Consider the following 15,219-nt stretch of genomic DNA (forward strand, 5'->3'; position numbering starts at 1 on the left):
TGTATTTCAGTATTTTGACACATAAAGCTTTCTCCACTGCCTAATTGCATCCATCCTACACATGACTCCACTGCAGTTAATTATTGTATCGGGCATCAGATTTAACTCTAAGCCTTCTTGATTTACTATTTTAAACAATACTTTTTTTTATTAACAACATAAAACAACAATGTTAGATAACGGTGAAGAAGATGTACTGATAAACTGGATTGCAGGACATTTTGCAGTGAAACAGCACATTTCCCTGAAAAATGCCGAGTTAAATGCATGGATCTGTGAAAAGAGACTCTCTAACTTAATGCATATATAGATTCAGTGTAATGACTTTCGTGTTGTTGTTCTGACAGACAATATGACGTAGCTTGGCTGTAGAGTGGAGTTGGTTTACTTTGGTGATTGCGGTGTTACCGTCTTTAAACATACAGGCTTAGAGATTAACGACAGGTTTCACTCTCCACAGTCACGTGTCTATAAACCAATAAATCTGCTGATCTAACAGGAAAGTAGCAATCAGCTTTCTGGCTGCTCCACCCATCTCTTTGTGTGCGCCCTCTGAAGCAGATGCTCACCAGGCAAATCCCTGCCCTCCTCATCCTCTCTTCCTGCATGTGAAGTTGCATCTGTCTCCCAACACAGAAGATTTAGAATGATTTCTTACTCATGATTTATGTGATCGATAAAGTTTATTACAACGTTACAGTGAAACAAAAAAATATGGACCTAAATATTTATTACACTCTCACTGCAGTATTTCTATGAATCGAAATCCTTGTGCAAATCAGTGTTTTATTAAAAACCTGAATGCCTGAACAAGTTATCTCTTTTTATTTATTTATTTTTTTAAATGCTCGTCAACATGTTGAAGCAACCAGTTTGTCTACATTTAGTTTAAATTTCTCTGCAGCAATGAAAAAAATACTCAACCAGAGACTTTAAGAAACATTTCCATAGGTGATCGGTTCAGATTAAACTCACTGACACAGGTCCAGAGACTGGGCGACAACCCCTCAGCAACAGCCAGTTGCTATGGGAAAATGTGCATGGTTGATGAGTGGTTGCTGGAAGTTGTGAACAGACAAACTGCAAGCAACCGTGGGGATCTGCTACCAAACAGCTGGGGTATATACACAGTTGGGAAGACACAACCACTGGTTGCTAATGCCTGGCAACCAATCTGTAGGATTGCCTGGGTGGGGCTTTAACCTCTGAATGAAAAAATGTCTGTCATCTTTATGTGCACTGTTTCTGACTTCTGAAGAAGAAGCTTTCTCCTTGTGACACATTAACTTACTGTTTGGTTTACTCTATCAGCTATAATTTTTTTAAAAGCCACTAACAAACACAGCCACTGACCAGCTGTGTAAAATCAGCAAGTTAAGAAGAAAGGACTTGCATGAATGTTTGTGCAACTGGGTGATAAAAAGTACTTTGATGTATGTAGCAACCACATATACACAGGGTTGACCTGAAAAAACTAAGAGGGGTTGTGAAATTGTAAATCTTTGTAAAGATATGTTACTTTTACTACATTGATTATAAATGATAATTAATGATAATAAATCTTTGCACTCATTAACATATAAAGTAAACAGTTAAAGTAAATCTGAAACCTTTCCAAAATGAATTCTGAGTGTTTCCAAATCTTCAGTCCGGCTCATAAACAGGAACTTCTACTGTCACGCAGCACAAACACATCAATCCGCCAAAATTTAAACTGAAGCACTGCTGCTGTGGCTTCACCACAAACCCACATAACTTCCTCTTCCTCTGAGGGGGCAGAAATCCTGATGCTGGGATTGCAGCAACATTGGTCCTTTAAATCATGTGACCTGAAGGTCTATATTTGGTGTCATCGACACGGCCCCCGTCTCAAAGTGACATCGTCAACAGCGATCTGTCCTCTTCGTCCAATCCTCCGCTCGGCCTTGAGCAGCACCTGCACACACACACACACACATCCGTCATCATCAGCTTCACAAACTCAGCTCAGCAACAAATTTGGGTCATGTACGTCTGCCTCACCCTGTCCAGAGAGTGTGTTGTCAAGGTAACATGCGTGTGTCTCCAACCGTGCCCACCTGTCCTACTCCAGAGGGCGGGGCCATACCTGCAGCAGCAAAAAGTGTTACTGAGGCGACTCCAGCAGGAGTTAACAGTCGTGGCACTTTGACTCGAGTACCTTTGGTCTCGTCCCTTTTTCCTGACGAACAGCTGCAGCACACCCACGTGATGCCCCGTCAACCAATGGGAGAAGGAGAGACACAGGTCGCCATGGCTCCAGGAAGGGACTACCTGGATGGCCAGTCGAGCACCACGGATGCTTGTCTGTCCCACCTTCAGCTCGGGGACAGATAGGTACCACCCACCTGAGACACATACGATCATCAGAGCAGAAACTGAATTGAAACTAATTCTACTTTTCACTGGGAACGCATCATGTCAATCAGACATCCTTACTATGACATGAAAACGTGTGTGTGTGTGTATGTGTGTGTTACCTGCACGATTTTGAACCGTCTCCCAGTGTAGATCTCCCTCACTGTCAGACATCCAGTCACAGAGTCTGTGATTGAAGCTGCAACGGAGCTCCCCGACCTCTACGATCAAAGAAGGGAAACAGGAATGCTACTAAAGTCACCAGCTGGGGGAAGTTTGATATGACCCTGTAATCTCCTCTTTTAAACAGGGAAATGAGATGTGTCTGCTTTTTTAAAAATATGAATATTAACCTCCTTTATCACGCAGTGTAACCGGTGCTTACCAGGATCGTCTCTGGCATCTTCCGCGATGTTTCCCAGCTCGATGTCAAACTCCCACACGTGGTTGTGACCGGGATGTCGAGGGACTGCAGAGCACACACACACAAATAAGTAAACGATCAGTTTATCCTAAATGTATTATTTGGTTCATGCTGATATTCAGTATTTAAAATGCTTCTAACCGCCCATCAAAGACATTCAGTCTATAAACCAACAAAAGCAAACACACCAGCACATATATAAACTAATTACTGAAATTTTTAAAAGAGAAAAATCAATGTTAGTCCTCTTCAACCGACACGCAGGCTTTGTATACACACATGTGAAAACCAGACTGAAGTCCAAAGTTTGCAGTTTTTACTTTCTTACATATCCTAAAAAAAAATTTAAAGTCTAGATTAGCATGCAAAAACTGGTTTCATTTTTCTATCTTTGTTTATTTTCATGAATTTTTAAGTGGAAGACATCAATCTAAGTCACTTCTTTGAATTATTTTGGCTTAGTAACAACGCAATCAGACAAAAATCTTACTTCAAGACCTCCCAGTAACGATTTACAAACGTAGACTTTTTTTGTTCAAACTTTAACTCACAGGTAAGAATACTGTAGCAGTGATTAGCACTACTGCCTCACAGCAACACCATCCTGGGTTCGACTTCACTGTGTGCCTTAGAAGAATCATCTTTTTTCAAGATATTTTCTCTCAAAATGAGAAAGAAGCATTGACAGGCTAGTTTTGAATTTTTTTGGAAGGAGTGTTTCAGCACTTCCTTTAAGATATTTCTCACGTTTAAAAAAAAAATATCTTATTTTAAGAAATCTTACCAAGTGTAATCATCTTACTGCCAGATTATTTCCCTTGATTATAGTCTGGATCTTCTTAATTTTTTGTTTCTCATATTAGGTAGCTAATTTTTGCGTTTTGAGAGGAGGCTTCACATCCACCATGATCTTGGTGGAGCTGCTGAAGCTCTAACTGGCAGTGTGAAGCATTGTAAAACTTTAAGTAGACCAAACATACTGAAACATGAAGGTTAGCTTTAACGCTATTTTATCTTCTGCTTGACCTTCTTTCGTTTTTGACTGTTTTTGATATTTTTTACTTTGTTACATCTTCTCAATCGAGCATTAAAGTCAAACGAAAATAGAAATTTCTTTATTTTTGTAATCAAGTATTTCATGTTAAAAAGTACTCTAAGTGTTTCATTTGACATTACTGTGAAATTCAACAACACACCAACTAATTTAATTAGTTTTTTCTTTCTGCTTTAACCTCCTAAGACCCGAACTCTTCCACGACATGCATTTTTAATTTCTCTTTGATATTTGGGCATATTGAGGCCAAGAATTACCAGATTTTTTTTCAACCTTATTTTTGTTTTTAAGAAAAATAAGAGCCACATATGAGGATATTCGTTTAAAATTTTGATAGAACAGTAGCAGTATAATGTCCTCGTAGGTGGATATCAGGCCCCTGTACACCAAAATTGAGTATTTTAGTCTAAATAACTAAATCAATAATAATGTGATGTCCACATATGTGGACGCCAGGTCCTAGGAGGTTAATATTAGAATTTACACAAGTGTTGGACTTTCTTTTCCATCCATCCATCCATCCATCTTCTTCCGCTTTATCCGAGGCCGGGTCGCAGGGTCAGCAGCCTAAACAGAGAAGCCCAGACCTCCCTCTCCCCAGCCATCTCCTCCAGCTTATCCGGGGGAACACCAAGGCGTTCCCAGGCCAGCCGAGAGATATAATCTCTCCAGCATGTCCTGGGTCTGCCCCGGGGCCTCCTCCCGGTGGGACATGCCCAGAACACCTCACCCAGGGGGCATCCTTGTCAGATGCCCGAATCACCTACTCTGGCTCCTTTCGATGTGGAGGAGCAGCGGCTCTACTCTGAGCCCCTCCCGGATGTCTGAACTTCTCACCCTATCTCTAAGGGAGAGGCCAGCCACCCTTCGGAGGAAGCTCATTTCCGCCACTTGTATCCGCGATCTCGTTCTTTCGGTCATTACCCACAGCTCATGGCCGTAGGTGAGGGTAGGGACGTAGATCGACCGGTAAATTAAGAGCTTTGCTGTTACACTCAGCTCCCTCTTCACCACGACGGACCGGTGCAGCGTCCGCATCACTGCAGCCGCAGCACCAATCCGTCTGTCGATCTCCGGCTCCCTTCTCCCATCACTCACGAACAAGACCCCGAGATACTTGAACTCCTCCACTTGGGGCAGGAACTCATCCCCGACTCGGAGTGGACTTTCTTTTTTCTTTTTCTATTTTTACTGGTCAACATTCAGACCTGCATCCGCATCTGTCCCAAATTACAGACACTGAGTCACTTTTACGTTGGGGTCCGTGAAAAGTTCAGACTTAACAGTTTTTGAGAAACTGATGATTTCAGTGTTTGAAAAAATGTCCTGAAAGTTGATGAACTGGCTTTAAAAATAAAAGTATTTGATACATGAAGCTAACATTTCACAGCAAACATTTTATAACATTAACTTTGTACCTGGCCATAATGAAACACAGCAACAAGAGCGACTTCTTCCCAATTAATTAAGCTAGCAACAGTGTGATTGGGCGAGCTCATACTCGGAGGGTCCGTGGATGTGTGCTGTGTTTGTGTGTCCTTACTGTGCACGTCTCCTCGCTGCTTTTGTGTCACGTCTTTGTTGATCTTGTTGTTCACCGTGGTGGTTTGCAGCGAGGTACTCGGCAGCACTGTAGTGATTGCTGGTGTTGTTGTTGTTGGAGGAGGAGGAGAAGAAGGTGTCGTCTGGGTTGTAGTTAGCAGAGTGGTGGGTGTAGTTGAACTTGCAGTGATGGTAGTAACATTTGTTGTTGTACTAGGAGTAGTAATAGCAGAAGTGGTGGACGGAGGAGGCGTTGTGGGAGTTGTCGTATCCATTTCAGTTGTAGTAGTAGTAGCAGCAAGTGTTGTTGTTGTCACAGTAGTGGCAGTAACTGGTGTAGCAGTGGTATCAGTTATAGGTGTTGGAGTGGTGGTCATAACATCAGTGGATGTAGACAGGGAGGTTGTTGGGATGGGAGTAGTTGTGGTGGTTGGAGGAGATGTAGCGGTAGTGATGATGGTGGAGGTCATGGGAGTTGTAGTTTTTGGTCTCTGCGGTTCTACCGTCACTTTGGGGATGGCTATGAGTAAAACAAAGAAAGTGAACTTTACTGCTGCCTCAGAGTTTGAGGCCAAAAACAAAACTTGCAGTCAGGGGAACTGCTGACGTGCTTAAAAACAGTGTAAACCTCAGGGAGGACAGGCAGGTGAAAAATGAGTGGTTGTTAGGCGATATTTGTACAGTCTGGATAAATTGTGTGCCATTAACTGATACACAAGAGGCATAAGACCAATAAAACAACTAGAACAAGAACTAGTGTGCTGGGACGTAAAGAAGTGAATTTAATCTTCCCATCAGCTGTAAAGAAGAGAAAGAGATTCAGGTTTCCTTCATGTTTCCATGCTGTTGATCTACACAGGCTGTTCTCAGACCCAACTTTATATTATATAATCTGTTTGTCTGTCTATTGTTTGTCTGCTAAGACATCATATTTAGACTTTGTGTGATGTTAGTCCAATGACAGCATTTCAGAGAGAATTTAAATAGTTTTAACTTATATCTTTTAACACAGGTTCTCTCCTGTGAAATACAACTTTTTTAAAAACCTATATACTAATAGGTAAGTGTACACTAATATATAATATATATTACTGTTGTCAAACAATTAAAATATTGAATCAGATTCATCACTGGGTTACTGTGGATTAATATTGATTAGTCACGATTAAATATCATTCATTTTTATTCTATATTAATCGCATTTCATTTTGCATGAGCAAACAGACTCAAGAAAAAGGGAAAATATACGCACTTAACATGTTTATTGAACAGCTTGAACATTCACGTTAACAAAAAACTCTGTAAACATTTATCCACTCTCTCTCTGTCACTCTTGGCGAGGCACTTCAAGTCCTTGAAATGAGGAACCAAAGCTATGTAAAGAGCGTGTTCTCATTGATATTAATAGGTCTGCAGTTTGTTGCAATCCACATGGCATTGTTTCAGTCAATATGTCCGAGGTAAACTTACTGAGTCCCCTGCTCCGTGAGTGGTTTGTCGCAAGCTGGGTGACGCATTAGCCAAATTCCTAGCACCATCCCAGACTAATGTATGCTTTGTGTCAATGTGAAATTTTAAGCTCAAAGTGCTTCGGTGAAAAGAAAATTCCTTCTGGCACAATGTGCATAATGCTTTATGTCGGTCGACTGTTCCGTCTTGTTATTTTTTAATACTCAAATTTCCCATTGAGAAATCATTATCATCTTCTATATTGAGTTGATTGGTTCAGCTGCCCGTCACTACCAGATCAACTGCCTATTTGCGAATGTGCAAAGGTAACTCTACTTGGACAAACTGCCTGAAATGTGTTAGCTGAAATATTTCAGGGATTTTGAGTCATTCTGTGCTCCAGATGCGTTAATTACGTTAAAAATTTTAATCGCGTTGACCGTGATGGCGGATTAATTTGCTTTAACGCGTTAGTTTTGACAGCACTAATTAAAACATAATACTATAAAAGATTATGAAATCCAACCTCAAAGGAAAAAATTCACATGGCATATTGCACTGTGTCATTATTTATTTAAATCTAAACCAGAAGCAGTGTGTGAAGATATGACAAAGCCAGTGTTCATTATGTTGTTTCAGCCCAAAGTGGAGCTAATTATATGCTCAACACCTTTTTTAAAGTTTTGTGTTTTTGGTAGGGAAATTTACAGAAGCAAAGCTGAAGTTCAGCTCAGACTTTGAAGCAGAATTTATCATTGAAATGTGTCTGACTGGTGCCTGCAGTTCACCAACACCTGCCTCTCATCTGTCCTGAGTAGCAATAAAAGAGTCAGAAGACAGAGACTGAAGGAAGGTCTAGGACACTACTGAATCAACAGATCTAAACTTTTTTCCATCATTTTATTGTACCGTGCTGATTATATGATTGTGTGAAATGCAACATACAACTTAAGAATGTACTCGACAGATTTCTCTTTTTATTTGAAACAACAAGAAAAGTCTAAAGAATAAACCCTAACCTAACCTTTTAAGAGATGGAGAGGTGTTTATGATAAAGAGCTGTTTTTACCTTTGCAGCTGCCGTCTTTACACTTGCACTTTGGAGACGATGGATTCAGAGAGCAGAACGGACGAGTGTCCTTATCTGGTAACAAAGAGAGAAATGATGAAGAAGCGCCTTCTTTTCTTTTTTCTTTTAACTTCTAACAAATTAAACTTCATTCTGATTAAGTCTGAAGAATAAGTTATTTACAACACCAGAAATCAGTCTGAAAAAATGTATTCACCTAACAAAGCATATTTTTATGGCTAAAACAGCAGATAAAACATTCCATTAAAACAAGCAGCAACCTCCAGAACTAAAAAATAAAGCCAGCATGGAATTGATAGACTGCAGTCCCTCTAATGTCCACTTGAGGGCCCCCCAAACTCAGTCAGTCCCCACAGACTCAGATGTCAAACTGGCCAACTTCACAGCAAACTAAACATGTTTACAGCCTGCTACAAAAAACAAAAACCATTTTGGTCTTTATAGATCATTCGAAACAGGCAGATGTCGCTGCTAGCTGTCTGCTAGGCTCCACCTCAGGTAACTAGAGCCCCTGAACTGGACCTGTGGCATGTTTGTGATATTATGCTGTTAGCATATCGGAACATTTTACATGTAATTGTCTGACCGCTAATATGGCTGCTGTGAAGTTAATTGCAGTAAACCTATCTAACTATGGGTTAGATAGTTAGATAGGTGTGATGCACCCATACAGTCTTGTGATGCTGCTTGCAAACCAAATACGCTAGCATTAACTGATAAGTTAAAACTTCACCTTCTTGTCCAAATATGGTCACTTCCCCCCAAAAAATTAATTAATTAATTAATTAATTAATTAAAACAGCAGGGCAGTGGCTAAAATGCTAAAGAGTCTATGTACAGCCACAGTGACTTAGAAGGGAGTTTTGTGAATAGTTAAGACATATTTATGTATAAGAAGAAATGAAAGCTCTGTAAAATCATATTTTATTTTATTTTACTTTAATCTCCAGGGTTTTAGCCTCACCGATACAGGTGTACCGCCCGTTGATGTACACGAGTCTGAAGCCCTGGTGACATTTACAGATGAAGCTCCCGAAAGTGTTCACGCACTTCCTGCGACGAGGACACACGGCTCCACCCAAGAAACACTCGTCGATGTCTAAACAGAAAGAAAAAGGTGGAGGACGAAAGATGATCCTGCACTTCTTCATCCAGGAATTTAAAAAAGCAAGCTAACATACCGACGCAGGTGCGTCTGTCTGGACCCAGGCGTAACCCTGGCGATGGACAGGTGCATCGCACTGCCCCTTTGATCACCTCACAGCCATACTGGCAGTTGGCATGGTAACAGGTTTGGGCATCTGCGAGTGTACAGACACCGAAAAAAATCAAAGTATGACTCACAGAGAAAAATAAACAGGACAAAAAGGATTATAATGTTTGCCTTTACTAAGAGACAACTCATAAAACACTCTGCACAAGAAAAACAAGTAGACCTCATAAAGCTGGTGACTGCACTGTGTTTTAGCTTATAGCTCACACTGAACATGTGCATAAATACTTCTGCGAAAGGGAATCGAATGCTCGATGAGTAACTCACTCCTGCAGCTGCCGTCCGGCTGCAGCGCGTACCCGTCCACGCAGTAACACTTGTAGCTGCCTGGCGTGTTCATGCAGCGGTGTTTGCAGGGCCGAGGCTTCACGCCACACTCGTTCAGATCTGAAACTCACACACACAGAGGGGGTATTAAACATAAAACTCCTCCCTGTTTTCACTCATCTTGTCAGCCTGCGGGATTAACCTTTGACCTTAAGCCCTGAGCATTTTAAATAAGTGTGTGTTTGTAAAAACAACTCTTGCTCTGAGACAAAAAGTGCATTCCAGGTGGAACAAATCACCCACTCCTCAGGTAAACACCTGGTTTAACCCTTTATTACCACAGGCTCAGTAGCAGGGCCATTTTACAAGCGCTCTTTAAATTTCCATTTGTGCTACAGACAAACTTGAATCATCTTTGGAAAGGAGAGAAGACGGGCTTTATGCTGACAGTTGATTTATCGTGGCAGCACAGAGGAAAATCAGCTCCAAATAGATTTTGCCATGTGCGCTTCACATTTTGGGCTCGAGAGAAAACTGAAATGGTTCCTGAAAGAAGAGAATTATTTTATAATTTTGCAATTTTGTGTGTTAAAGGGTTAAGTTATCTAAATGAAAGGAAGACAGAGCGGTGTGCTCTGAAGTGTTGGAGAAACATCTGAGTTTAGATAAACTCAGGACTGAAACCATCATAAGCAGGACGGTCGTCATGGCTTCAAAGGGCTTTTTGAGGTCTCTCAGTGAGTGTCCTCTCAAAGACAGACAGAAGTCCAAACACACACGCTGTGTGACAGAGTGTCTCTGGGGGGGTCTCCAGATGCTGTTTTATGGTCAGGATATGAGTCATAATGAAGCCTCTAATCAGGACATTAACACTGTGTGTGTGGGTGGAGTAGGCCTAAGATTAGAAACAGTAGTTAGAGTGTGTTTGTGTGTTTTGGGGGTCTTCAGGTAAAACACGCCCTTGCAGGTCAAACAAACATGACAGGAATGCATCTGTTTTGTTGAGGCAAAACAGATGCATGATGGGCAATCTGATCTCTGTGAAACCAGGAGTCCACATCTGGACCAGCTCCCTGCAGATGTGCTGAAGAGTTCTCACTTTGTGAGCTAACTTTATGAGCTATCTCCTATTCTGTCAGGTTATTAAAAGGCAGTTTTATATCTATCTTAATTTAGAAACACACCTGTGAGGTTCACTGCTGCACTGCTCATGCACTGAGGTTAATTTAGAAGCAGATCCACAGTCAAGTTTTAACATGCATATATATTAACATACAATTAGGTCCAATTTGTTGGACAAAGACACAGCTTTCGTACTTTCTTCTCTGTACCCACACACACCAGCAAAAATCACACTAGCAAGATGTGACTGAAGTACAGACTTCCGGCTTTAATTCAAATGGGTTTAACAAAAGTGCTCAGGAATCACAGCCATTTTTACCCAGTTGACTGACATCAACTGCTTGGAAGGCAGCTATGCTAACCACTATACCTCCAACATTCACAACCACCAAACAAACATGAATGAATGACTAAAGGCAAAGGCTTCACAACAAGGTGCAAAACACTGGTTAAATTCAAAAACATGAAGGTGAGATGAGACATTTTTATCAGAATGATGGAGGATAGAAACGGGCCATGATCGAAAGCACCACAGTATCTATCTCTGCCATGGTATGGCATGGCCAGTTTAAAAAAATGTGATATTCCTTATTAACAGCAACACAGCATCTGTGCATCACTCATATCTAAATGTAACACCTCCATTTAATTACAAATGCATAAAAATAGAGAAGTTGGTGCAGTTTGAATAGGTACGTCTGAACCTGGTGTACTCTGTGCTGAGTAAAAAGACATACCTTGGTTACACGCCTTTCCCGTGTATCCTGGGTGACATTTGCACTGGTCTGGTCTCACACACTCTCCATGTTTACAGCCCTGCTGGCAGTGAGCTGCACACACACACACACACAGAGAGAGGGTGTTAACATACACTGAATCATGTACAAACATATGTCAGGCTGACTGGCTGCAGATCAGTTTTCAGTCCTAAATGAAATAACACACTCCGGTCTCTGCAGCTGCTCCTTCAGTGTTTAAACCCTGAACAGATTCACAAAAACACAGTTAAAGCTGATTTCCTTCCTTCCAAGCAGCTGCTGGTTTAACAAAGAACCATCAGTCAACACAGTCCAGTTTATTTGTTGACTGGTTTCCATCACCAGTCTGACTGTGGTCCCCCATTGAAACAAATGTAAAATTTCTCTAACCAACATGCTGGTTTTGCTGGGGATGCTAGCTTGCTAGCATTAGCTGACAGCTGATCACTGAACCCTAGGGTTGAAATACCGTCATATCTGACCTCACAAACCAACAAATGCCTGGTCATAAAAGCTAAAACTGAAGCTTAAAAATATGCAGGTTAAAAAAAAAAACTACAAGTGACATCACTGTATCTACTGCCTTCTTCTATATACAGTCTGTGTCTTTAACAGCTACCAGCAGTTGCATTAAGTAGGTTGAAAGGAAAGTCCACTGGCCGATCAGTTGGTTAGGGAGGATTTTAGACTGACTTCACTGAAAGGAAGTATAAATGTGTGTCCTTACGTTCACATCCCCCCCAGTCCAACTGTTTCCAGCCCCAGCAGCACTCCACGCTGTTTCCATAGCGACAGAGTCCACGGGACAACGTGGCCTGGTCCGCCCAGCTGCAAACACACATGAACACACAGCATGTTTGAGGATCATATCATGTTGTTAGGATTGGGGCGTTGTGGGGGGGTGTTGCTGCCTGCACGGGGTCATGTGACCCTGTGGATGAACAGAAATCCAATGAACTGTTAGGACAACAAGAAAAGACACAGAAACAATCTGAGGGAGAAATATGACTTGAGGCTTTAAAAAACTACTCTGTGGCTCCATGACTTTTTTATGTCGCCTGTACTAGTTGAGACCGGCTGGAGAGAGAGAGAGAGAGAGAGAGAGAGAGAGAGAGAGAGAGAGTGTGTGTGTGTGTGTGTGTTATTGACATCTCCTGTTTCCTGGTGCCTGTCTGAACATGAAATATATCAGCCATAGAGGAGGGGAGGGTGCTGTGCGTGCCTTTTTTCCACTCCCTCCACATACTTTCCCCTCTTCATCATGTCCTCCTCAGTGTTCCCATCATCATTCATTGCTAGTTATTTTTTAACTCTGGATTTTCTTCTTCCTTTCTTCCCAGGTCTCTCCCCTTAGAAATGAATTCACGGTTTTAGTTGCTGTCTTTTAGTTAAAATGTTCTTTAATTGCACAGACTTTAAAGTGTTTGACTTGTTTGCCTTTTCTTCAGCACTGCTTCTGAGCCAAACCCTTTAATTAGAAACAAGACCATGCAGAGAGGAAGAAGACGCTCGTGTTTTGCACAGGTGTGCGTTACTGTGACTGTCACTGAAAAGCACCAGACAGTTGAAATGTATCATTGTGAGCAAGATTATTTAGAATTATCTATTTACATTTATTTTTAAAACATGTTTTCAATGAAATTGCCTTAAAAAAGCTTAACCAGCTGAAACGAAAAAGAAATTCCTGACCTGTCGTGGTCCAAGCGCTGGCCCCGTGTCCACAAACAGAAGCAAGACAGGAGAACTATGGTCAACATCCTGCGGTTTTAACCCGGGACACTAACACTAGCACGGCCCGGGTTAGTCAAGCAGCTCGCTCCAAATATCTCGGATTTCGGCAGGGAACCGGTACCCGTGCAAACTTACACAGTGCGTAAAAAAAAAAAAAAACCCTAGACATTCAAAACATGCAGTTGGTTAAAAAAAAAAAAAAGGCTCGACAAAAGTGCAAAAAGCCGCTGAATCCAGTGAGTAAAACATAAAAATAGATCAAAAACGACATGTAGAATAACACAGCTGCGATGCTAAATGTGAGAAAAATGAATTAAAAGCCGCTAAATCATTGCGCTTCTCACTGCCCTGCGCGCGAGCAGGCGCGAGAGAAAGAGAGCCGGGAGAGTGTCCTCGCGCGCTTGAATTGGACTGTGTGGAGTCGCGTGCCGGGGAATAACCCGACAGACATTCAGACAGCGCGCGAGCAGGAAGTTTAGAGTCGTTAACACGAAGACGGATTTGTTTCTTTAACCCCCCACGCGCTCTCTGTTGATGCATAAACACAGATGGACCGTAGGCGCGTGGGGTTATTCATTCACGTCCGTTTTCATGAACATCTTGCACCAATCAGAGCCTTTCACTTCATGAAGCTGTTCCCCTATGACGTCATGTTCTTAGGCAGTCAGGCGCGACCAAAGTTACAATGTTAATAAATAATTACTGATACTTTTTTCTCACTGCTGTCGCTACTACTATTATTATTGACGGTAGTACTAGTAATAACAACAAGAACAATAATAACAGTGTTATTTTAACTGCTGTAAAAATAATTTAGGCAATATGGAATAAATAAAATACGGTTGACACTGTGTTACTCTATATAAATATTTAAGATATTAACATAGATGTTTAAATTCTGATAAGAATATATAGTTTGCCGTTTATGACCCTCGTATATGTGTTCATGGATAAATAAAAACAAAGGGATAACTCAATGAAAGTATGGCAATTTTATAATAGTTATATTTGAAGTTAAATGACCTCATTAGTGATAATTAAGGATGTGGTTCATGTTTACAATTAGCTGGCACAGCTGTCAGGAGCTGGCTGGTTTGTTGTTTTCTTTTGGAGATTACAGTCTTTGTAAAATCTGTGAGTTATATAGGAACCTAAAATACCAGAGCTACAGCGAGCTTTATATGTGTGTGCGTGTGTGTGTGTGTTAACATCAGTAATTACATTAGCTACAAATATGCCGTTATGTATGTTACAAAGTTTCCTCAGTTGTCTGTATGATGAGCAGATAGAAAGAAAAAAAGCTATTTAGTGCTACAATCAGCAGATTTCAGCTTGTGTACAGGTAGGACACAGAGGTCTGTAACCTCTTTGGAGTAGACATAAGGACACTTTAATTTGTATTGCTCAGATGGACAAGAGTGGGAAAACTATTGAGTAATTACATAAGGAAAGGAATGTAGCATTAATTTTTTAGAGTAACATCCTGAACACTAACAATAAGTCATAAACCTTCAACCAAGGGGGTCGAATTCACTGTGGACCATCAGCTGCATACAGACCAGTTTTGGTCTGCTTTCGGCTAGACCAGTAAAAAAAAAAAACTGAGATAACCTTTATGCAAACATCTTGGTTGGTTTGTGAAAAGCATCTTTAAATATTTCCTACAATCTAAAATTAAATGCAAAGTCATCAATATGTCTGACTGTTTCCACATTCAGTACTGGAAACAACCCAAGGAGAGCCATCAGCACAGATCCCTGCAGTGTGGTGCAGCAGATCATGGGTAAAGTCTGTCACAATATCTTAACAGTTCAAAAGATCCATCCAGTGGGCTGGTTTACTTCCTGTGGGCTAAATGTTTGACACCGCTGCCTTACAGGGTTAAACTGTAACTGACAAGTTTTTTTGTTTTTTTTGCTTTAATCCATCATTACAAAGTAAATAAAGCAAGTGAAGTCAGCGCATATTGACTCTTTAAAAAAAACCTGCAAGAAGTTTGAAAAAGAATTTGTCTTTTAAATATAAAAAAAAATATCTAAAAAACTCCAAAAGACCACACATAGAAAACTGGGTTTGCATAGTGAATAACAATACAATATTTCTTAATTCTTTAAAGCCTTGATCGGTAGAGAA

General features: G+C 40.9%; 1 protein-coding gene across 1 annotated transcript; it reads right to left on the reverse strand.

Moving 5' to 3' along the window:
- Positions 1-685: 685 nt before the first annotated feature.
- Positions 686-13,655, reverse strand: LOC146389987 (nephronectin-like). Its single transcript, XM_084923072.1, has 13 exons — positions 13,045-13,655; positions 12,083-12,183; positions 11,335-11,427; positions 9,476-9,595; positions 9,117-9,236; positions 8,900-9,034; positions 7,915-7,989; positions 5,398-5,916; positions 2,762-2,845; positions 2,499-2,597; positions 2,180-2,366; positions 2,023-2,107; positions 686-1,936 (listed from the first exon to the last, which is right to left on the reverse strand). The coding sequence occupies exons 1-13, from the start codon at positions 13,110-13,112 to the stop codon at positions 1,850-1,852; spliced, it is 1,773 nt and encodes a 590-aa protein (XP_084779198.1). The 5' UTR covers positions 13,113-13,655; the 3' UTR covers positions 686-1,849.
- Positions 13,656-15,219: the final 1,564 nt, after the last annotated feature.

This window comes from Perissodus microlepis, chromosome 3, assembly GCF_051167445.1.
Source record: "Perissodus microlepis isolate ML-2025 ecotype Zambia chromosome 3, ASM5116744v1, whole genome shotgun sequence".
NCBI lineage: Eukaryota > Metazoa > Chordata > Actinopteri > Cichliformes > Cichlidae > Perissodus > Perissodus microlepis.